This window comes from Orycteropus afer, unplaced genomic scaffold (assembly GCF_000298275.1).
Source record: "Orycteropus afer afer isolate SDZICR_OR568_19922 unplaced genomic scaffold, OryAfe1.0 scaffold00031, whole genome shotgun sequence".
Classification (NCBI taxonomy): Eukaryota; Metazoa; Chordata; class Mammalia; order Tubulidentata; family Orycteropodidae; genus Orycteropus; species Orycteropus afer.
Window position 1 is genome coordinate 6,876,077 of NW_006921618.1, and position 22,794 is coordinate 6,898,870.

At 49.1% G+C, this 22,794-nt stretch overlaps 1 protein-coding gene across 1 annotated transcript in view; it reads left to right on the forward strand.

Moving 5' to 3' along the window:
- ALPL (alkaline phosphatase, biomineralization associated) overlaps positions 1-19,853 on the forward strand; it is a 29,187-nt gene extending 9,334 nt beyond the window's left edge. Inside the window, exons 4-11 of the mRNA XM_007935671.2 lie at positions 1,245-1,419; positions 3,108-3,283; positions 6,672-6,815; positions 8,848-8,917; positions 15,785-15,919; positions 17,893-18,084; positions 18,555-18,674; positions 19,588-19,853. Of these exons, the coding sequence (XP_007933862.1) occupies positions 1,245-1,419; positions 3,108-3,283; positions 6,672-6,815; positions 8,848-8,917; positions 15,785-15,919; positions 17,893-18,084; positions 18,555-18,674; positions 19,588-19,853 (1,278 nt within the window). The remainder of the gene's footprint in view (positions 1-1,244; positions 1,420-3,107; positions 3,284-6,671; positions 6,816-8,847; positions 8,918-15,784; positions 15,920-17,892; positions 18,085-18,554; positions 18,675-19,587) is intronic.
- Positions 19,854-22,794: the final 2,941 nt, after the last annotated feature.

Genomic DNA, 22,794 nt, shown 5'->3' on the forward strand with positions numbered 1-22,794 from the left:
AACAACAACAACAACATTACCTTTAAAAAAGTGCACAACTACCCAGCTTGAAATTTCACAAACTGAACATACCTGTCTAACTAGCATCCAGAGCAAGAAACTAAACATGACAGCAGCCAGAGGCCTCTCCGCCCTCCTCTAGTCACCAGACCCCTCCCCACCAACAGTGGCCACCACGTTGACTTCTAACAGCTTAGATTAACTGTGCCTGCCTTTGAAAGTTATATAAATGGAAATATCTCACATATACCCTTATGTCTGGCACTTATACTCAGGATTATTTGAGATTCATCCATATTGTGACATGTGACTCTATTTCATGCATTCTCTCCCAAGGTGATTTGGAAAATTAATCTGATAACTGATGTAAAGTATTAGAGGCAATACACACTCAATGGTAGCTACTGCCATTGGTGACAGTGTTGTGCAGTCAACATCCTCTAGACACTCTAGGTCAGGCTCTAGGCTCCATTCTTGGGGACAAACAGAGATTGTAATGTTTTTTTGTGCCTTTTACTTGCTTACAAAGGAGCCAGTGGTTAAGTATTCAGCTTCTAACCAAGAAGTTGGCCGTTTGAATCCACCAGCTGCTCTGGAGAAAGATGTGGCCGTCTACTTCCTTAAAGATTACAGTCTTGGAAGTCCTGTGGGGAAGTTCTACTCTGTCCTATAGGTTTGCTATGAGTCAGAATTAACTCAATAGCAACAAGTTTAGTTGCTAAACTAAACTTTAGTTGGTGGAGAAAGGAGACAAATAGTTTCAGGGTCTATACTAGAGGTTTGAATGGGGATAGGGGGATGTCAGAGAGCACTGGACTCTCATTTCTACTCTCCCCATCTCCTTCTTTTAGATCCTATCTCCCCTTCACTACTTCCCCTTCTCCTAGGCCCCCCCACTCCTTCAAGAAACCCCTCTTCCTTTAGGACTCACCTGCCCCCTCCTCACTCGAGGCCTCCTGCAGCCCCCACCCTGAGAGAGACCTCAGTTGGCCCAGCCTGATCCCCACCCACCCAACCCTCTGCCAAACCGTCTTTTCTCTGTATGTTAGAGACCTGGGTTCCAGTCTCTTCCTGCTGTACCATGGCTGCCTGGGCACAGGGAATGGGGCAGGAAGCAGACAACAAGGTGGCTCCTAGTGGGACTTTGGTAGATCACGCCCAGTCTCCATGGGTGTTGGGGGGCGGGGTAGGCAACATTGTGGGCCAACACCTGGCCATCTCCTGACCTTCCTTACCACCTGCAGACCTACAACACCAACGCTCAGGTTCCTGACAGCGCGGGCACTGCCACAGCCTATTTGTGTGGGGTGAAGGCCAATGAGGGCACCGTGGGGGTGAGTGCTGCAACCGAGCGCTCCCAGTGCAACACAACTCAGGGAAACGAGGTTACCTCCATCTTGCACTGGGCCAAGGATGCTGGTGAGTGGGGGGAAGCATCAGAGGATGGGGTCCGGCTCTGTGAACCGCCTGGGCCTTGGTCATCCCAACTGTCCAATAGGGATATGGTTGAAAAAGATGCTTTCCCAGCTCCAATGTTCTGAAGTCTATGAAATATCCATAGACTCCCTCCCACGATACGGCAAGCTAGTGGCTTAGGGGTGGGTTCTGGTCTCAGCTCTGCCACTGATAACCGAGACCCCAAACAAACAACCTCATTTCCCTGAGTCTCTGGGTGGTGCAAATGGTTAAGGCATTCTGCTGCTAATTGAAAGGTTAGAGGTTCAAGTCCACCCAGAGATGCCTTGGAAGAAAGGCCTAGCAATCTACTTCCAAATAATCAGCCATTAAAAAAACCCTCCTCTGAGTGACTGGGGTCTTAAAAGCTTGTAAGTGGCCATCTAGATGCAAAGATGGGTCTCTTCTCATCCAGAGCAAAGAAGAATGAAATAAACCAAAAATGTATCGAAACAATTAATCCAAGGGACTAGTAGGCCATGTGATCCTCAGCCTATGTGATCCTGAGACCAGAAGAACTAGATGGTGCCACTGTCAATCACTTGGAGGAGGATTGGTGCAGGAGATCCAGGATAAAGTGGGAGAACAATGTGGAACAAAACTCAAAAATCATTAAAAAAAAAAAAAAAAAGACCAGTTTGCTGATCTGATAGAGCCTGGTGAGACCCCTGAGACTATGGCCCCTGGTTACCTTGCAGGTCTGGAATGGAACTCACTCCTGTGACTTTCAGGCAAACTATAGACAGGTGTATGGGGGGAACATTTACATCAGGTAGATACATTCCTTGGAGTGATCAATCAATCATGGAATAACAGAAGAACAGTATTTGCACAGGGAGATAGCTTTGGGGGTGGGAGTGCATGGGAGGGAAGGACACAGGGACGAGATAACCACAGGGAGGAAGTGGGAAGAGAGCTGTTACACTGTGGGAAATTGCAGTCAATGTCATGAAACAAAATGTGTATGAACTGCTATATGGAAAATGAGTTTGCTCTATAAACTTTCATCCAAATCACATTAAAAACAACAACAACAACAAAAAAAAAAAACAGAACTCTACTCTGAAATACAGAGGGTCACCATGAATTGAAATTGGCTTGATGGCACCTGGTTAAATGGTTGTGCATTTGACTGGGCATGAAAACATAGCCCCCTCATAGGTGGGGTGTGAGTAGGGAATAAGATGATGCATATAAAGGACCTGGCCCCATTCATGTTCCTCCTTCTCCCTTGGAAGAAGGGAGACCTGCAATTGGGGTGACCTGGCCTGTACCTTCAGGATCTGTGATTCAGGGAATAGGGCAGACTGACACAGGTGACAGAGCTGTACCCTACTTGGGATCCCTTGGGAGGGGCCCCTATTGGTGGGGGGTTCCCGGAGGAGTTGAGTTCTGCTGGGTCCTATCAGGAGAGGAGGGTCCAGCCCAGGCACTTGCAGCTCAAGGGCCTTCGAGAGAATGGAAGTTCCCTGAGACAGTGTGCCAGAGCTGCTAGAGTATTAGAAAGCCACTCCGCACCCTCTGCCCAGGGGGAGACTGAGGTCCAGGCAGTCATTGGAGCTGTTGAGAGACCAGTCTTTGGCTGGGAGAGGGAGGCAGCTTAGACAACCCCATCTCCAGCTGATGCCAAACCCCCTTCTCCTGCACCCCAGGCAAGTCTGTGGGCATTGTGACCACCACCCGAGTGAACCATGCCACTCCCAGTGCTGCCTATGCCCACTCTGCTGACCGGGACTGGTACTCGGACAATGAGATGCCCCCAGAGGCCCTGAGCCAGGGCTGCAAGGATATTGCCTACCAGCTCATGCACAACATCAAGGACATTGAGGTGAGGGCGGGCTGGAACCGGTGCAGGGACGGGGCTGGTGAAGTGGGGCCGTGGGTGGGTGGGAGGCCTCGGGCCTGGGCTGGTCCAGAAAAAGCTGCTTGGCCTGACTGCCTACACTCCTGGGAGGGCTCCCAGCCCATTAGGGGATTTGTGGTCAGGGCAGGGAGGCACTGGGGGATTTCTCTGTGGTGGGGCTGGGGGTAAACTCTCATGTGGCCATCGCCACATCCCAAGAACCAGTTGCCCAGGGATTATTCCAAAATTTGGAACCTGGTGCGGCAACCTCCCCTCAACGTGGGAGGTAGGGTGGCACAGTGGCCGTCCGAGGGGAGTACCTGCCCTGCGCGTTCACACCTGCACAGACAGTAGGTGTCCCACGCACTCATCCAGCACACAAGCATGCACTTGGAAAACAGGCAGTGTTAACAATGGTTAGTGCATGCTCTTATTCCTGGCTTTGCATCCTAGACCTGTCATTTGCTAGCTGTGTGACCCCAGGTCAGTTACTTGACCTCTTTAAGCCTCTGTTTGCTCCTTTGTGAAATGTACTTACTACCATAAGACCATTGCAAGAACTAAATAAGGTAATCTCTAGAGGGTTCAGCACAGGGCCTGCAACTTAGTGCCCAGAAAATGGTAGTGTTTATGTGTGAGCCACATGTCCCAACTCCAAAACACACATATCAACATACTGAGCAGGCCCACGCATGCAAGCATAACACGTGCTCCCAGATCTCGCCTACCTGATGTGCTGTTCTGAGCCGGAAACTTCTGGCTTATTCCTTTTGCAGGCTCGTGTTACCTACTGAAGGGTTGCGTGAAGCAATGCGGCAGAGGGAGGGAGATGTTGGCTCCTGAGCCCAAAAAGGGAGCTCAGCGAGGCTCAGAGAAAGCCCTCAGGCCCCACTCTTCTTTTTTGCCGCACTCCCAGACCTGCCAAACCTACCTTTTCCCTTCCCCCTTGACCTTTCCCCCTGATTTCTAAGTGCTACCTGGTGCCACCTGGTCCCCCCACCAACCCATATCTTCCCCCTTCCAAGTCATGGATTAAGCACCCTCTTTCAGAACAAAGAATCCTGTTGACTCTGCCTGGTGAGCGGACATTTGAGGCAAAGCCACTCCATCCTAGAGCAAGTCCCTTCCCCTCCTAGAGCCTCAGTTTCCCCACCTGTGTGGCAAGAACAGAGAACCCCACCTGCCTCCTCCTGGGGCTGTTGGAGGCCAAGATGAAGTCATGAATGTGAGAACATTTGTTGGACAAGCACAGGGTGTAATTATGGGGCTGTTCTTTAGAGAATTGGCAGGCACAAATCTTGTCAAATCCCCTGAGACGGGGGACAGGAGCTTGAGGGGGAGGCTTTTCATCTGGGGGCATGTGGAGAGCTTCTGGGATACTCAGAGAGTGAGGGAAAGAGGTAGGGTAAGTGTGAGGACTTTCCTCCCGTCCCTTCCTCTCTCTTCTCCCCTACTTTCTGCCCCACCTCCCCTGTATCACCACTGCCCCGAAGCCCCTCAGTCCCCAGGCTGTCCATGAAACACGAATCCTGGTGTCCGCCCTGAAAATAAATATCTTCTGCTAAAAAAAAAAGCATAAGAAGAAGAAAGAAAGACACAAAGCCAAAGCCAAAGCCAAACAGCAAGTCTGTTATTTGGGAGTTTAATGAGTCCGTGTGAAGTCCCCGCTGGGCTGGAAATGATGAGGCACCAGCAAGAAGATTGGGGGCTTCAGTTTCCACCCTGGAAATGCCAAGGGGTCAGGTTCTGTGGGAACACTGGTGGTGGGCAGGAGGGGGCAGTGACCTGGGGTCCCCTTCTTCCCCTCACAGCCTCCCTACCCCCAGAGCTCTCACTCCTCTGGAAAGACTTTAATCTCTACTATTCCTGGCAAGGAGAATAGCTCCCCGGGTCCCCGCAGGTGCTGCAGATGATGCCGAGATGCTCTAGTTCCCCCACGACACTCCTGTGGGCAGGTGCTGTGCCCATTTTACAATAAGGAAAGTGAGACTCAGGTTAAGCAACAAGCTCTGCATCAATAAATGACGGAGCCAAGATCCAAACCCAAGTCTGACACCAAAGGCCCTGTGCTTTCCAGTACCCTGTGGTCCAGGGTACTCCTGGGGCACCAGCCTCACCTCCACCCCTTACCTGGGCTCCTGGTTTCCTCACGACCCTGCAAACCCTGGGCTCTGAGGAAGGAAATGGGGTGCAAGGTCGAGAAGAAGATGTGAATGCCAGGCCTGAAGCGAGTGGTGCTGGGGCCAGCCCTAGCTGGCCTCTGTTCTCCCAAGGTGTCAGCCAGGGGCAGCAGCTTGGGCCGGAGCCCATGGTGACAGGAGGACACCGGTGTGGTGGTCACCGCAGGCGGCGGCTGTTTTCCTCTTGGCCCCCATTTCAAAAATAGTCAGGACTTCAAACATGAACTCCCAAGGAAAACAAACAGCCCCCGTCCATCCGCCCACGCACACCAGCCTGGGTGGGTAAAATTAGCCTGCAGTGATTACACAGACAGTGAGTCCCAGCCCCACTGTTTGCCCAGGCTGCGGTGGGCCCGCTCCCAGCTGGGCTGCCCCAAAGACCTCCCTGGCTCGGGCCGCTCATCTGCCAGTGTCTGCCTCACTGTGGGGACAGGAGGCTCTTGGAGGCCCTATCCTTGGCTCCATGGACACAGCACAGCCCTGGTGCCAGAGTCAGAGAAGTCTTGGGTTCCAAACCTGACCCTGCCACTTAGTAGCTGTGTGACCCTGGGGGACAGAAATCACCTTTCTGCATCTGTTTCTTTACTTGGAAGATGAGATGACACCAGTCCCCTTGCAGCTTTGCTATGAAGTTGACCAAGATGATGTATCTTATCACCATGTGGTGAGCCCTCAGTACATGGTATTATTTTTAAAAAGTGAGAGCGTGTGTCAGGCTTCTGGAAAGCCAGTTAAGTAGGTATTGGTGAGTGTCCCTGGGTGGTGGAATTACTAACATGCTGGGCTGTTACCTGAGGCCAGAAGTGCCTCAGAAGAAAGGCCTGGTGATCTGTTTCCAAAAAATCAGCCATTGGAAATTATGGAGTACATTTGTACTCCTTCACACACAAGGACTCTGTGAGCTGGAACTGCCTTGACAGCAACTGGTTCTCAGTTATTGGTAGCCCCAATAATTCACCCCAAAGCCCCAACTGTGGCCCCAGTAGACTCATGATTCCATCTTTTGGGTCAGAAGGAAGTTGATTTTTCTCCCCGGACTGGAAAGGTGGAAGCTCAGAGAGGGCAGGTAGACTTAATCACCATGCTACAAGAGTGTCCACACCATCCCCCAGGGTCCAGCTGTTCAGGCTGGGGCCACTGAGACTTCCAGATATCTTGGGATCCAGGTTACTGATGGCTCTTGTCTCCTTCAGGTGATCATGGGAGGTGGCCGGAAGTATATGTTCCCCAAGAATAGAACTGATATAGAGTATGAGATGGATGACAAGGCCAGGGGCACGAGGCTAGATGGTCTGAACCTCATCGACATCTGGAAGAGCTTCAAACCGAGACACAAGGTAGCACATCCAGGGACCAGATGGCTGCAGAGGCAGCCTGCCGTGGGACAGGCTGGGTGGCCCCTCTCTGAATCTGTTTCCTCGTCTGTAAAATGGGAGTTATAATTCTTACTTCAGTGGGTTTTTCTGAGGCTCTCAACTGAGCTGACAAATATGCTAATGGCACTTCGTGGGTAACCAAGCAGCAGCTCCTTGCTTCAGGGGAGGGTACTGGAGGAGGCTAGATGACACTCAGGAGGGTGGGCAGGGAGCAACCTGAAAGGATGATCAGCGCCTACTGTATGTGGGGCCCTTAGCTGGGCATAAAGTACACAGGATAAATCCGATGGTCAAGGAAAGAAACAAACTCAGAGTGTGCTGGTATGATAGGAGGCCCAGGGGCCTATGGGATCACAGAGGGACAAATCACAAGGGAGAGACTGACAGCCCTGAGCAAGTGCGATGGTGGTGCCAAGGAGGGGATGGAGAAGCACCTGCTGGATGAGGCAGTTGAGTGGAGGACTAGAGCCGGGGCAGAGAGGGGACAGCAGTAGTAGGCAGGACAGCCGTTTGGCTGGGGAAGGTATGCAGCAAGCGGGGAAGCCCTGAGCAGTGAGCTTACTTTGACCAGAGCAAGGAAGGGGGACAGGGGCTCTGGAGCAGCAGAATGGCCCTTTAAATCTGCGGCGGCCTGCCAGGCACGGGGCAGCTGGGGTCTGGAAATGACTGTGGTCAGAGCTGAAGACAGTGGGGACCAATCTGGCAGCCACTTTGATGTCACTTTGGGGTTGGGTTTCTGAGGGTTCCATTACTGGCCCTCAGGGAGGCCTTGTGGAATGGGGCTGGGCCAAGCGCACAGTGGGGGCAGGGCCCTGGGAATGGCCCCCACAGAGTGGGGTGGGGGTGACTGAGTGGCTTTAAACCCTTTCCAAGCCTTCTGAGTCAGCACAGGCTGGGCCACAGCCCCGCCCTGGCCCTGGCCCAGGAGACACTTTCCCTTCCAGCCTCAGTTTCTCCCATGAAAAATGGGACCAGACCTTAAGCCTTCCTGCCCACTCAGGGTGCTTACCCTGGAGCTCAGTCTAGATGTCCATGAAAGAGAGAAGGTCCCACACCCCACCCAAGGGCTGGAACATGACAGGCTGTCAAGTCCCCACATAGGCCATACATTCCTAGAAGAAAATTCTTGGGAGAGGTTTTAACTTTAACTCCTTAGTCACTCCAGCATCTGTGTGCCTCAGTGTCTTCATCTGTAAAATGGGAATAACTGTACCTAACTTGTAGGCTGATATGAGGATTAAATGAGATAACCCAGGAGAGCCTCCCTGGTGAAGCAGGTATCACTTCCAAAACCTCACTTCCTCAATCTTCCACCCTCCGTGCAATAGCCCCTGAGGCTGTTCTAAGGAAAAGGTCTGAAAACCACTAATGCCAATGCCACGGTCCTGAGAAGGCAAGGGACTTTCCAAAGGACACACAGCAGTGTTGGACCCCATTCTAGGCCTTGAATGATGCCATCACTAGACTCAGCTGGGCCAGCTACTTCCTATGGTTTCTATGCCCTAGGGAAGCACACTTCCTCCCCCGAAACATACCCCTTCCCACACCAGACAGGGTCTCCAGGGTAGACCTGAAGCTTTGCTTCCTCCTTGGCTCTCCATGGCCCCCAGAACACACACAGCCCACACCCCGCAACAGGTACTCCAGGCCCCTTGTGACCTGTACCTGCTCTTCCCTTTTGCCTCATGATCCTCCTCAGGTCTCCTTCCTGACCCCCAGGCTCATCAGCTCCTACTTATCCTCCAGTCCCTGATAGAACATCACCTCCACCAAGAAGCCCTCCCTGATCCCTGCATCTGGGCTCTCCTGCTTCCCCCACACCACCCAAATTCTTCTCTCTTGCATTATAATTAACTGTTTATTTGTGATCTCTTGAGGTCAGCACTAGTAGGTCTTCAGGGAGGGCTTGTTAACTGATGGAAGGAACAAATCAACGTCTTCCACCCAGCTCCCCTTGCCCCTGGTGGGTACTGACACAAGCCCTTCCTTCTAGCACTCCCACTACGTCTGGAACCGCACTGAACTCCTAGCCCTCGACCTTCACGCCGTGGACTACCTCTTGGGTAAGTAAGTGGAGTGCGTCGAGTGGGGGACACACAACTAAGTTCTCCTAGCCGGGGCTGGAGGAGTCTGATACCTGGAGTAAGGCCCCAGAGTGCCCCCCACACCACTTAGGGGCTTTTGCCCTCAGGCTCCAGAACCCACATGGGGCAAGAAGGAGGTTCTGCTTTATGAAATTAGGCCTGAAATCTAATGCCTGTGCAGGAAGCACAGAGAGGGAGAGGGAGTTGTGACATGTCACACAACTGATTTAGAGTGAGGACCCAGATGAGTCCAAACCCTGGTTAGAAGCTGGGATTTTAACTTCTCCTGGGCTGTGGAGAAGAGCCCTGGAGTCAGTTCTCTGTAACTGTTTTGGTTACCTCTGTGCTGCTCTAATAGAAAATACCACAAATGAAATGTCTTGAACAAAGAGGAGTTCATTCTCTAACAATTAGAGGCTTTAAGTCCAAGTTCAAAATGCCAGGCTCTTAGAGGGTGGGTGAAAGCCCCTCAACCTTGGGTTGCAGCTCTGCCTCCTGCTCCCAGCCCACTGAAGCTAGAGGCTTTTCTTCATTCAGATAGCTGCTGGCTGCTGAGACTGACAAGCCCAAGGCTGACAAGTAAAAGGCACAATTCTGATGTTACCAAACCACACGGCAGGCCATTAATTCAAGTCCGTTGAAAGTCCCAAGGTCGGCAGAGCATGGCAGGCTGCTGAACAATGACACAGTTACATGCAGGGTTCAAGTGTGCCATAAGCTAGAGACTGTTCCCCAAGGCTTCTCCTTATATACAGGAAGCAGACCACATCCCTAAGGCAGCTACTCAGCTGCTCACAGTAGATTCTACCATGGAGTTGATTACCAGTCTCATCATGGGGAATACTACATCCAGCTGCCCAGCCACTCAACCAGGTCCAGCCAAGCTGACACACAAACTTAACTACCATAGTAACCAAGGGGAGAAGACAGCCATGTTGTCTCTGCTGGTGCTACCTGGGGACTGCTGTCCCTCCCCAGAGTGTGGGGAGCAAGTGAGGGCCCAAGGGCAATGCCAGACTTGGAGGAACGAGGCCCTGGGGGCGGGGGGACATTCAGGCTGGATCTTGGGACCACCACACAGACATCTGGAGCTTCTTTCCACCGGCTATTGTGCTGACAGGTGGCAACAAAATCTCCAGCCAACATTTTCCAAGGAGCACAGCTCACTGGTCCTGGGTGTGCCATCAGAGATTATGGGCTCAAAGCTGGGCATATGAGGATCCTCCAGACACATACACACAGCCCTCTGTTTGCTTGGGTCCCAAGCTCACACCGCATATCATACACAGAATGGGGAGAGCCTGGCCAGGCTCATGTAGTATATACAGTCTTGCTCACAGAGCTTAGAGACAGAGCATCTAGGTCAAAGTCAACTCTACACTTATGAGTGTGTAACCATGGTCAAGCGATTTTTCCTCTCTGTGCCTCAGTTTCCTTTTCTATAAAGTAGGGATAATGATTTATCTACAAAATGTGGGTAAAGATAGGACCTACCTCAGGATTGTATGAGGATTAAATGAGCTAATACATTGTATAAGTGATCTATTCCTGTGTAACAAATTACCCCCAAATTTAGCAGTTGTTGTTAGGCGCCATGAGTTATTAAGTCGGTTCTGACTCATAGCGACCCCATGTACAAAACAACAAAACACCGCCTAGTCCTGCCCCATCCTTAAAATCGTTGCTGTCTGAGCCCATTATTGCACTGTGTCGACCCATCCCGTTGAGGGTTTTCCTCCTTTTCACTGACCCTCTGCTTTACCAAGTATGATATCCTTCTCCAGGGAAGAAAGTTCCTCCTGAGAACATGTCCAAAGTATATGAGACGAACTCTTGGCATCCTCGCTTCTAAGGAGCATTCTGGCTTTACTTCTTCCAAGACACATTGGTTCATTCTTTTGGAGACCACAGTATATTCAACGTTCTTTATCAATAGCATACTTTAAATGCATTAATTCTTCTTCAGTCTTCCTTAGTCATTATTCAGCTTTCACATGCATATGAAGTGATTGAAAATACCATGGCTTGGGTCAGGCATACCTTAGTCTTCAAAGTGACATCTTTGCTCTTTAACACTTTAAAGAAGTCATTTGCAGCAGACTTACGCAATGCAATACATTGTTTGATTTCTTGACTCCTGCTTCCATGGGCATTGCTTGTGGATCCAAATAAAATTAAATCCTTGACAACTTCAATCTCTTCTCTGTTTATTATGTTGCTTATTGGTCCAGTTATGAGGAGTTTTGTTTTCTTTATGTTGAGGTGTAATCCATACTGAAGGCTGTTAGTCTTTGATCTTCATCAGTAAGTACTTCAAGTCCTCTTCACTTTCAGCAAGCAAGATTATATCATCTGCATATCATACATTGTTAATGAGTTTTTGTCCAAGCCTGATGTCACATTCTTCATATAGTCCAGCTTCTCAGATTATTTGCTCAGCATACAGATTGAATAAGTATGGTAAAAGAATACAACCCTGATGCACACCTATCCTGAATTTAAATCACATAGTATCCCCTTGTTCTGTTCAAACAACTGCCTCTTGGTCTATATAGAGGTTCCACATTAACACAATTAAGTGTTCTGGAATTCCCATTCTTCACAATGTTATTCCTAATTTGTTATGATCCACACAATCACATGTCTTTGTGTAGTCAATAAAACACAGATAAACATCTTTCTGGTATTCTCTGTTTCAGCCAAATCTATCTGATATTGGCAATGATATCCCTTGTTCCATGTCCTCTTCTGAATCCAGCTTGCATTTCTGGAATTTCTCTGTCAAAATGCTGCTGCAACTGTTTTTAAATGATGTTCAGCTAGATCTTACTTGCATATTATATTAACGATTGTTGTTGTTATTAGATGCTGTTGAGTCACGTCCACTCCTAGCGATCCTGTGTATAACAGAACAAAACACTGCCTGGTACTGCACCAGCCTCACAATTGTCACATTGCTTGAGCCCATCATTGCAACCACTGTGTCAATCCATCTCATGGAGGGTCTTCCCCTTTTTCACTGACCCTCTACTTTATCAAGCATGATATCCTTCTCCAGGAATTTGTCCCTTCTGACAACACGACCAAAGTACAAGAGACCAAGTGTGGCCATTCTCCCTTGTAAAGATCATTCCAGCTGTACTTCCTCCAAGACAAATTGTTCATTTTTTTAGTAGTCTATGGTACATTCAATATTCTTTCCCAGCACTATAACTCAAATGCATCAATTCTTCTGCGGCCTGATACTGTTTAATAATTTCTGCATTCTGTGGGATCGCCTTTCTTTAGAATGGGCACAGATGTAGATCTCTTCCGTCAGTTGGCCTGATGGCTGCCTTCCAGATTTCTAACCATAGACAATGTCAATGCTATGCATCTGTTAGTTGAAACATCATAATTGATATTCCATCAATTCCTGGAGTCTTGTTTTTCACCAATGCCTTCAGTGTAGCTTGGACTTCCTCCTTCAGTAGCATCGGTTCTTAATCATATGCTATCTCATGGAATGGTTGAACACTGACCAATTCTTTTTGGTACAGTAACTATGTATTCTTCCCACCTTCTTTTCAAGCTTCTTCCTCTGTTTGATATTTTGCACACAGAACACTTTCAATATTGCAACCTGAGGCTTGAATTTTTTTTCTTCAGTTTTTTCAGCTTGAGAAATGCCAAGAGTGTTCTTTCCTTTTGGTTTTCTAACTCCAGGTCTTTGCACATTTCATTATAATGCTTTACTTTGTCTTCTCAAGTCACCCTTTGCAATCTTCTATTCAGCTCTTTTACTTCATCATTTTTTCTTTTTTCTTTAGCTACTCTACATTCAAGAGCAAGTTTCAGAGTTTCTTATGACATCCATTTTGGTCTTTTCTTTCTTCCCTGTCTCTTTAGTGTCATCTCACAACTCTTCTGGTCTTCGGTCATTAGTGTTCAATGTGTCAAATCTATTCTTGAGGTAGTCTCTAAATTCAGGTGAGATATATTCAAAGGTTGCTTTGGCTCTCAAGGACTTGTTTTACTTTTCTTCATCTTCAACTTGAACTTGCATATGGGTAATAGATAGTCTCTTCCACAGTTGACCCCTGGCCTTATTCTGACTAATGATGTTAAGCTTCTCCATCCTCTCTTTCCACAGATGGAGTTGATCTGATTTCTGTATATTTCATCTGGCAAAATCCAGATGTCACTGTTTGTGTTGTTGAAAAAAAGGGTGTTTCCAGTTAATAAGTTATTGGTCTTGCAAAATTCTATCATGCAATCTCTGGCATCATTGCTATCACCAAGGCCTTATTTTCCAACTACTGATCCTTCTTTGTTTCCAACTTGCTCATTCCAATCACCAGTGATTTTCAATGCTTCTTCATTACATGTTTGATCATTTTCAGATGGCAGAAGTTGGTCAAAAGTCTTTAATTTCTTTACCTTTGGCATTAGTGATTGATGTGTAAATTTGAATAATAGTTGTATTAACTGGTCTTCCTTGTAGGTGTATGGATATTATCCTATCACTGACAGTGTTGTGCTTCAGGATAGATCCTTGAAATGTTCTTTTTAACAATGAATGTGATGCCATTCTTCTTCAGTTTGTCATTCCCAGCATAGTAGAATATATTATAGTCTGATTCAGAATGGCCAATACCAGTCCATTTCAGCTCACTAATGCCTAGGATATCAATCTTTATGTGTTCCATTTCACTTTTAATGACTTCCAATTTTCCAATTATTAATAGATGTTTGCAGCTGTTTTGTCTTATTTTGAGTCATGCCACATCAGCAAATGAAGGTCTCAAAAGCTTTACTCCATCCACGTCTTTAAGACCAACTCTACTTTGAGGAAGCAGCTCTTCCCCAGTCGTACTTGGAGCATCTTTCAATGGGAGGGTCCCTCTCTTGGCACCATACCATACCAGACAGTGTTCTATTGTGATTCATAATGTTTTCACTGGCCAGTATTTTTTAGAAGTAGACCACTAGGCCCTCCTTCCCAGTCTGTCTTAGTCTGGAAGCTCCACTGTAATCTGTCCAAGGGTGGCCCTGCTGGTATTCGAAGCATGGATGGCATATCTTCCAGCATGCAAGCAGCATGCAAGCCACCATGATACTACAAATCGACAGACGAGTGGTAGTAACACGAGGAAACATTTATTAACTCACATAGTTTCTTTGGGTCAGGATTTGGGGAGCATCTTGGTTGGGTGGTTTTGCCTCAGGGTCTTTCTTGAGGTTGAGTCATCTGAAGGCTTGACTGGGGCTGGAAGATCCCTTTGAAGATGGCTGGCTCTCACAGCTGGAAAGTTGGTCTTAGCTTTTGGCAGAGGGTCTCAGTTCTTCACCATTTGGATCTCACCACAGAGCTGCTTAAGAGTCCTTACAACATGGTGGCTAGCTTCTTCTAGAGATCCAAGGTGGAAGCTGTAATGTCTTATGTCTTGGCCTTGGAAGTCACACACTGTCATTGCCATATATTCTGGATTTTGCCAGATGGAATATACACTGTGTCTTAGTTTTTTAGAACTGCCGTAACAGAAATACTACAAGTGGATGGCTTTGAAGAACCGAAATGTATTCTCCTCACAGTTGAGTAGGCTACGAGTCTTACTTCAAGTCATCAGCTCCGGGGGAATGCTCTGTTTCTATTGTCTCTGGGGGAAGATTTCTTTCAGTTTCTGTAGCCCCAGCATTCTTTGATTCCTTGGCAATCTCCATGTGGCAGGTATCGTCCCCTCTGTTTGCACTTACTTGTCTCTGTGTCTAATCTGCTCTTTTTATATTTCGAAAGACAGTAGGTTTAAGACACATCCTGCGCTGATATGGGCTCATGAATGTAACAAAGAAAAACTATTCCCAAATGAGATTACATCAAAAAGTATAGGGGTTAGGATTCCACCACATATTTTGGGGGCACACAGTTCAATTCATAACACACAGGTTAGCCCTACTCAGTGTGGGAGGGAACCACACTAAGGCCTGAATTCCAGGAGACAAGGATCATTCGGCACCATCTTGGAGGCTGGCACTTGCATGCTTCTGAAGAGCACAGAGTGAGCACTCTCTTAATTGGAACTATTGTTTGGCTGTGCACACATTCACAGAAGGACAGCAACACCAACATGGTACACAACAGACAGTCCCCACATGTGGACTCCAAGGAATGGATCACTCTCTTCAATATACACATGAGAAAACCAGCTTAGTGAGCAGAAGGGATAGCAACCCCAAGCCCTCTGCTGGTTCACTCCCTGGGCCACTGTGCCCTTAAAACTCGACATGTAAACACACACACACATACACACAAGCGGCCCATTGAGTCCATGATGCAGTCCTCTGCCTTAGGACCACAGCAACCTATTCTGGCCCCACAGGCTGGGAGGTTGTTGTTGTTGTTGTTGTTATGTGCCATGAAGTCTGACCCAACTCATAGTGACCCCTCCTTGGGTTTCTGAGGCACTATCACTACAGAAGTAGATTGCCCAACCTTCCTTCCAAGAAGTGGCTGGTGGGTTTGAACCTCCAGCTTTCTGGCTGAGAGGAGGATAATGGATTTGAATCCCAGCTGAAATAGCAAGTTACTGAACACCCTCTGAGCCTCACTCTCCTCCTCTGCAAAATGGACATGGTGCACTCCCACAGGCAGGGGTTGGGAAGATTAAAGGAGGTAGCATTTCCAAAGCACCTGTTACAATTCTGGGTCCGTGAGGGCCACCAGATAAGCTCCCTTCCCCTCATCACATGCTACCCCTGGGTTAGGTATGGGGAGTATGTGTTCCCTGAGACACCTTAGCTACCTTGAGGGTCATCATAGCAGAGTCATGGACTCCCACCATCCAGGGCCCCCTGTGTCTTCCTCAGGTCTCTTCGAGCCAGGGGACATGCAGTACGAGCTGAACAGGGACAACGTAACTGACCCATCACTCTCCGAGATGGTGGAAGTGGCCATCAAGATCCTGAAGAAGAATCCCAAAGGCTTCTTCTTGCTTGTGGAAGGTAGGGGCCCTGGGCCTGGAGGCAGGGATGCTGCCCTGGAGCTGTGGCTGCTGAGAAGGGAGCTCTGGTACATGGCCCTGGGCCAGGGGATGAGGCGTCCAGCTCTCCAAGAGAACCGTCCTGAGATGGGGCAAGGGAGAACATTCCTTTTGGAGGAAATGAAGTGTAGATTGTGGATTCCTCGGGGTATTAGCTCCCCAGCTCAAAGAGATCTCCTCCTCTGGTCATGAAGATGTCATGCCAGTCTTCCCAGGTTAGAAAGGCTTCCTGAGAAAGGATGCATGTTTCTTCCTTTTGGATTCCCCCACCCTCCCCTCAAGCCTGGCTGTGGAGGGGATCCAGCCCTCAGGCCCTTGGCTTTCCAGTGCTGGATGCTGAGTCCAGTGTCCACAGGGCTCCGCAGCACTGTCTCCGACCAGAGTCAGACTTGGGCTCTCCTCCTAGTGCTGCCACCCACTGGCCACATAACCTTTACCTGAACATTTCTGTAAAATGCAGATAAAAACAGTTCCCCTCTCACAGAGGGCTTATGAGCCTCCATTGCATCCAGAGACATAAAGTACTTGGAACAGGGCCCAGCAGAGAATGAAACCTCAGTGTTTCCATTAATATCATTATAATAGCTAAGTTAAGAACAATAGGAAATGTGAGGAAGTGAGAAAGATTCCAGAATCTTTCAAAGTTCTAACAGCCATTGTCCTCCCTGGTTCCTGATTTTACCTTGCTGGGATCCACATGTACACACACACACACACGCACATGCACAGTCACACACGTGCAGACATGCTTGCACTTACAATCTCTTACCACACACACACACACATTAACAGGTCCCTCTGCCCTCCAAAGGCTGGTGGCCGCCAGCCTGGCTTAGTTGCTTTCTTGCCAGACCCCAGGGTTCCCACTGAAACATGGCAGTCTCATCTTAGCCCTGAATAGGGCTCTGATGCCAGGAACCAGTAGTGGTGAGCATGAGCTCCCCTGGGAGCAACTGTCTTTGTGAGCAGGGCCAGGGCTGGGCCTGCCAGGCCAGCTGCTCCCAGAGCCACAACAAAGGGAGGACCCACCCTGCCAGTCTGCCAGACCAAAGTGGTTGAGGCCCAGGCTGGCGGGAAGAGAGGGTGGCCAGGCGCCCAGGCTCCATGACCCTCAGAGCTGGAAGTGTCCACCCAGGCAGCCTCATAGAGAGGGGGAGGCGCCCCCCTAAGGTCACATAGCACTTTGCCACTAGGAAAGCATATAACCAGGTGTCCTACTCTCATCTGGGGGAGGCGGGAGGATTCAGGCTTCAACAGGCCTATGGAAGCCTGCCACGGGCACTGCCCAGACACCTAGGGTTTCCACCACCCTTTAGACATAAGCAGGTCCTATGCTTTATTCTAGGAGCTCTGGTTCTTAGAGGGGATGTACTCATGGTAGAGACAGAAAAACAGGAATTTTCGAGTGAGTCACATCTAAATTCAAACCCCAACAAATTCCACCTTGGTCATGACTTCCCCATTCGAAGCCTCAGTTGTTTCATCTGTCGATGGGGCTGACGGTATCCATCTCTGCCTAGGATTGTTGTAAGGGAGATGAGACATCAGTCTGGTGTGCCTGGCACATAGTAGGTACACAGACAGGCTATCTTCAGCAACTCCTTCAAGCAGCTGAAGAAACAGGGCAGAGAGCAGAATGGGGTGGTAGGAGGAGCACACAGTTTTCTGTTGGGTGGATCTGCTTTGAACTCATGGCTCTGCACTTCCCACATGTGTGACTTTGGTCAAGAGGCTGTCCCTCTCTGGGCCTCTGTAGAGGTTAAAGAACCAGAGAACATACCTGAAGTGGTGCCTGGCACATAGTGGGTGCCTGGGGAAAGTGGCTGCCCTCCCCTATTAAAGAAAGGTTAATCAGGTAGTAGAATGGTGGGGGTGGGGCTGCAGATCTTCATCCCCCTCCCCCCTCACTCGAGGCCTTTGCCTTGGTGTCCCAAGGAGGCAGAATTGACCATGGACACCATGAGGGTAAAGCCAAGCAGGCCCTGCACGAGGCAGTGGAGATGGACCAGGCCATTGGCCAGGCGGGCATCATGACTTCTCTGGAAGACACACTGACTGTGGTCACTGCTGACCACTCCCACGTCTTCACCTTCGGTGGCTACACCCCCCGTGGAAACTCCATTTTTGGTAGGTGGGTCTCCATTGGAGTGGGCGCAGGTCTCCTGTCTGCCCATCTGGGAGCAAGAGTCGGGTGGGAGAGCCAGCAAGCCAAGGGCCTGGCATGTGGTGGGGACTTGGAGGTAACTGGATAGGAAAGAAAGTTACTGATGGGTGGGGAGAATACAGAATGAGGGATGGAAGGGGTTGAGTGGACAATTAGGTGGATGGATAAGTGGGAGGGTGAATGGCTACAAGAAGATGGGTGGATGAGAATGGACAGAAGAATGGGAAAGATGATGGATAGATGGATAGTAGACAAGAGAGGATGGATGGATGGATGGGAGGGATGTGGACATAGTGAGAACTGGGGATGATTGGTTAGAAGTAAAAGTGGTTTGGAAAGTGGCTTCATGGAGATGGTTTGGGCCCCAGTTGGGGGCTGGGAGTTGGGCTCTTGATGTTCCAACATGACCCCATTACCACCACCTTCCATGCAGGTCTGGCCCCCATGTTGAGTGACACAGACAAGAAGCCCTTCACTGCCATCCTGTATGGCAATGGTCCTGGCTACAAGGTGGTGGGCGGTGAACGAGAGAATGTCTCCATGGTGGACTACGGTGAGGCTGCCAAGACCCAGGACTGGGAGGGACAAGGTTCCTCAGTGAGATGGACTTAGGGTTTATGGGCAAGATCAGGGGTCTCAGAATATCCAGGACTTTAATCAGAATAATCTCAATTAGAATCTCATCCTAGAAGTTAGCAGCTGTGTGACTTTGGGCACATAACTTCCACCTTTCCCAGCTTCAGTTTCCTCTGTAAAAGGATTCTACCTCCCTAGGTTGTCTGGAGTATGAGATGGGTGTGAAGATCTTAGCACAGTGCCTAGCATGTGTAGGCACTAGATATGTTACATTATCATTTTTGCTGGCTGTATAATATTCTAATGTGTGAATTTCCCAGTTTTTTTTCCATTCAGATTATTGAATATTCATTTGTTCTTGATATGCTCAGAGACATGGGGGTCTAATGGTCCAACTTGTGGTAGGAGGCAAACCCTACTTCATCTGACTCTTCCCTGCTAATCCAAACAGCCTACTAGTTACCAACTGCCGTTGAGTTAGTTCTGTGTGTATCAGAGTAGAAATGTGCTCCATTGGGTTTTCAGTGGCTGTGATCTTTTGGAAGTAGGTCACTAGGCTTTTCTTCTGAGGAACCTCTGGGTAGAATAGAATCGCCAACCTTTTGGTTAGAAGCTGAGAGCTTAACTCTTTGTCCCACTAGGGGCCCAAACAGCCTAGAAGAGGTTACTCTTCTCTTTCAGGGGTTGTGAGTGCAGGGTTTTGATTAAGAACAGAATCAGGATTGAATTCCATGCCCTGGAGCAAAATAACATCACCCTACTGAGCCTCAGTTTCCTCTTCTATAAAATGGGGACAGTCAGGCCACCTAGAAAAGGAATAGAGAAGCTGAGTGCATAGCACCAGGCCCCTGCTTGGCAGCTTCTTAGTAAGTGTTTCTTCTGGCCCACAGCTCACAACAACTACCAGGCTCAGTCAGCTGTGCCCCTGCGCCATGAAACCCACGGCGGGGAGGACGTAGCGGTCTTCGCCAAGGGCCCCCTGGCACACTTGCTGCACGGTGTCCACGAGCAGAACTACATCCCCCATGTGATGGCTTATGCAGCCTGTATTGGTGCCAACCGCGACCACTGTGCCTTGGACAACTCGGCAGGCAGCCCCTCTCCAGGCATTCTGCTGCTTCTGTTGGCCCTGCTGCCTGTGAGCATCCTGTTCTGAGGGCCCAAGGCCCGGGCACACACCAGCCAATGACAGATGGCCAGCCTCCCTCTCCCTGAGCTGCCCTCCTGCCTGGCAGCCCACACCTCAAGAGGCAGGGAGGTGGAGGCCTATGCCACCTCCACAGCTGCCAGAAAGGGGACCCAGGAAACCAAAGTCTGCTGCCCACCTGACTCCTCTCTGGAGGCCTCCACCAGGGTCAGACCATCTCCTGACCCCCAGCCTCTGCTCCCTCCCCACTGCCCCTTTGGCCAACAGGGTAGGTTTCTCTTGGGCAGGCAGAGAGCACAGACTGCAGAATTCTCAAAGCATCTTATTTTTCTAGCAAACATACTTCCCCAGACCTGGAGGCGCTGGAGCCTCCATGGAACATTCCGGATCTGACGCATCAGCTCCCATCTCCTGCCTGGAACCCAGCAGGCCCCACCATGCTTATGTCCCTGCCGCCAAGCCCAGCCCTGCTGCAGGGAGACCAATTCCCTCTCCTCAGGATAGAGTTTGCTCACTCATTCATTCCAAGGCCATTTGGGGCTCCCAAGAGGTCAACTCCTGGGACTGGTCCCCAACCCCAGGCTCGGGCTGGGATGAACGTGCCTGGCGGGGCAGACAACTTCCCGGCTCCCCACATGCATGCCAGTTCCTCTCTGAAGCGACTCTCCTGTTTGGAATGGCAAAAAAAAAAAAAAAAAATTTCTCTTTTTGGTGCTGGTTAAAAGGGAGCTCAAAACATTTAAATAAAACTTTCCAAATATTTCTGAGGACAGAGCTGAGTCTTTGTGGTCAGTGAGGAACAGACTGAAATAAACTCAGTTCTCTGGGAAGAACTGGACTCAGGACCCAGGATGGGGAGGGAGGTACTGTGGGCAGGGAGGGAGGGTCTCCTGCTGGCCTGGAGACTTTGCCACTCATATTGCTTTGTGTCTCTGTGTCTCAGTTTCCTTATCTGTAAAATAGAAGAGTGCCTCTGAAATCCACAGCAGAGAGGGCCCCATGACACCTTGTCACTCAGCAACCACAAGTATAACTGCATGTATGGGACCTTGTAGCTACTCATTAATTTCATCAATGCAACAAATTTTGAGTATGTGCTAGGCGTTGTGCTAGGTTTTAATTTAATAGTGAATGAGACAAACATGCTCCTTGTCCTCAAAAGCTTATAGCCTGGCTGAACAACGGGGATTGTTTCATTCCTGATTGTCAAGAAGGGGCACTGGAATCAGAATTATACCTGACACTGGGAGTAGGCAGAGTTCTCTGAGCTTGCTCCTTTTGCCTCATTGGAATTGAAGTCCCTGTAATGATAATAATCACAGCACTCAACACTGAGTGTTTACTATAGGCCAAGCTCTGTGCTTGATGCTTTATATTCATTTCATCTAATCCTTACTAGGAAGTGGGTCCCATCATCCATATTTATAGACGAGGAAACCAAGGCTGTGGGAAGTGATGCAGCTGCCCAGTGTCCTCCAGACAAATTGTGAAGCTGGGATTTGAATCCAGGTCTGACTTAATGACATCTTTTATTTGTTTGTAATGCATTTCCAACCTCCTGCCAACAGGTTCTGGGGCAACCAACACCACGGATGAGTTAAATGTGAACTTGGAAAGTAGAGAAACCATATGTTAGAAGTGGGAGGTCCTTTAGGAATGTAAATACAACAGAGCAGAACATCTCTCTCCAAGCTGCCTGGCAGCTCTGGCAAAAAGGGAAGCATAGCCAAGCTGATGCTGGGGTAAAAAAGGAAAGAATGTGCACACATTCTTGCAGGGACAAGAATGGAACCACACAGTGTTTCTCAGGTGTCATTCTGATACCATCTTGGCAATTTTTGCTAGATCTCTGATCTGTTATTTCCTAGGTATTTTCCTTTAAATTCATATCTTTATGTAGCCAACTTTTAAAAGCCCATCAGTGCCACCTGAAATCAGCTTACATCTCAGAGGTGCGCAAACCATCCTTTATGTCTTAGGTTGAGTTTTCCAGGCCCTGAGACAAGGATTTGAAAGAGTCCCAGTGGGGGCAGTGGGGAAGGGTGAGGAAAGGGAAGGAAGCTGTAAAGGGTGTGTTATTTAAACAGGTTATTATTGTGGGCAGCTGGGGCTCAATCCCACTACCGAACTCTGGGAGACAGCGTAGAAGATGCCCCTGAGAGTTACTCCACCCAAGGAGTGAGGGAACTGGGGCTTTTATTCTCCAACTGTGATTCACCTTTGGCTAAGGGCTGCTTCTGGGGAAATGAACACCTGATGCTTACAACTTGCCCATGATGGAACCTCAAAAGCTTCTGATGAACCTTGGGGTACACTGATGGGGTTAAAAAGCATAGGCTATGAGATTGGAGCTGGAATCTCTGCTCCATCACTTTCTTGGTTCCGTGTTATTTGGTTGGTTATTTAACTTCTCTGACCCTCTGCTTCTGCAGCTGCATGTGTAGAGGGCTTAGCACAGTGTCCAGCATACAATGAACTCTTAGGCTCTCTTTAAGGACAAGGAGCAATTCCTGCCCTGACTCTAGGCCAGGGGTGACATGTCACTTGTGAGCCAGACACCAGTGATGCTGAGGCACTTACTTCTCCATAGTCTCCTCCACCCCCCTTCACCCAGGCTGGGCCCCATTACTGCTCAGGCTTAGATCACCCATCAGCCCTTACTGTTGGTGGGTGTGAGTCCTAATCCAAGGCAAAGGTCCCACTCTATCCATCAGCACACTTAACCTTGGACCTAGATGCTAAGGTGGACAGTCAGTGCCCACAGCACAAGGGTGTCAGCTCAGCTGCCCTCAGAGCCCTTCTCAGCAAGGAGGAACTAGAGCAAGCTGACGTTTTCTTCCATTCACAGAGGTAACACAGTCTTCTGTTACCAACAGAATTCTCAGTAACTTAACACAACAAGCGTTTCCTCCTATCTTGAGCACCAGTCCAGTCAGTGGTGGTGCTCCTG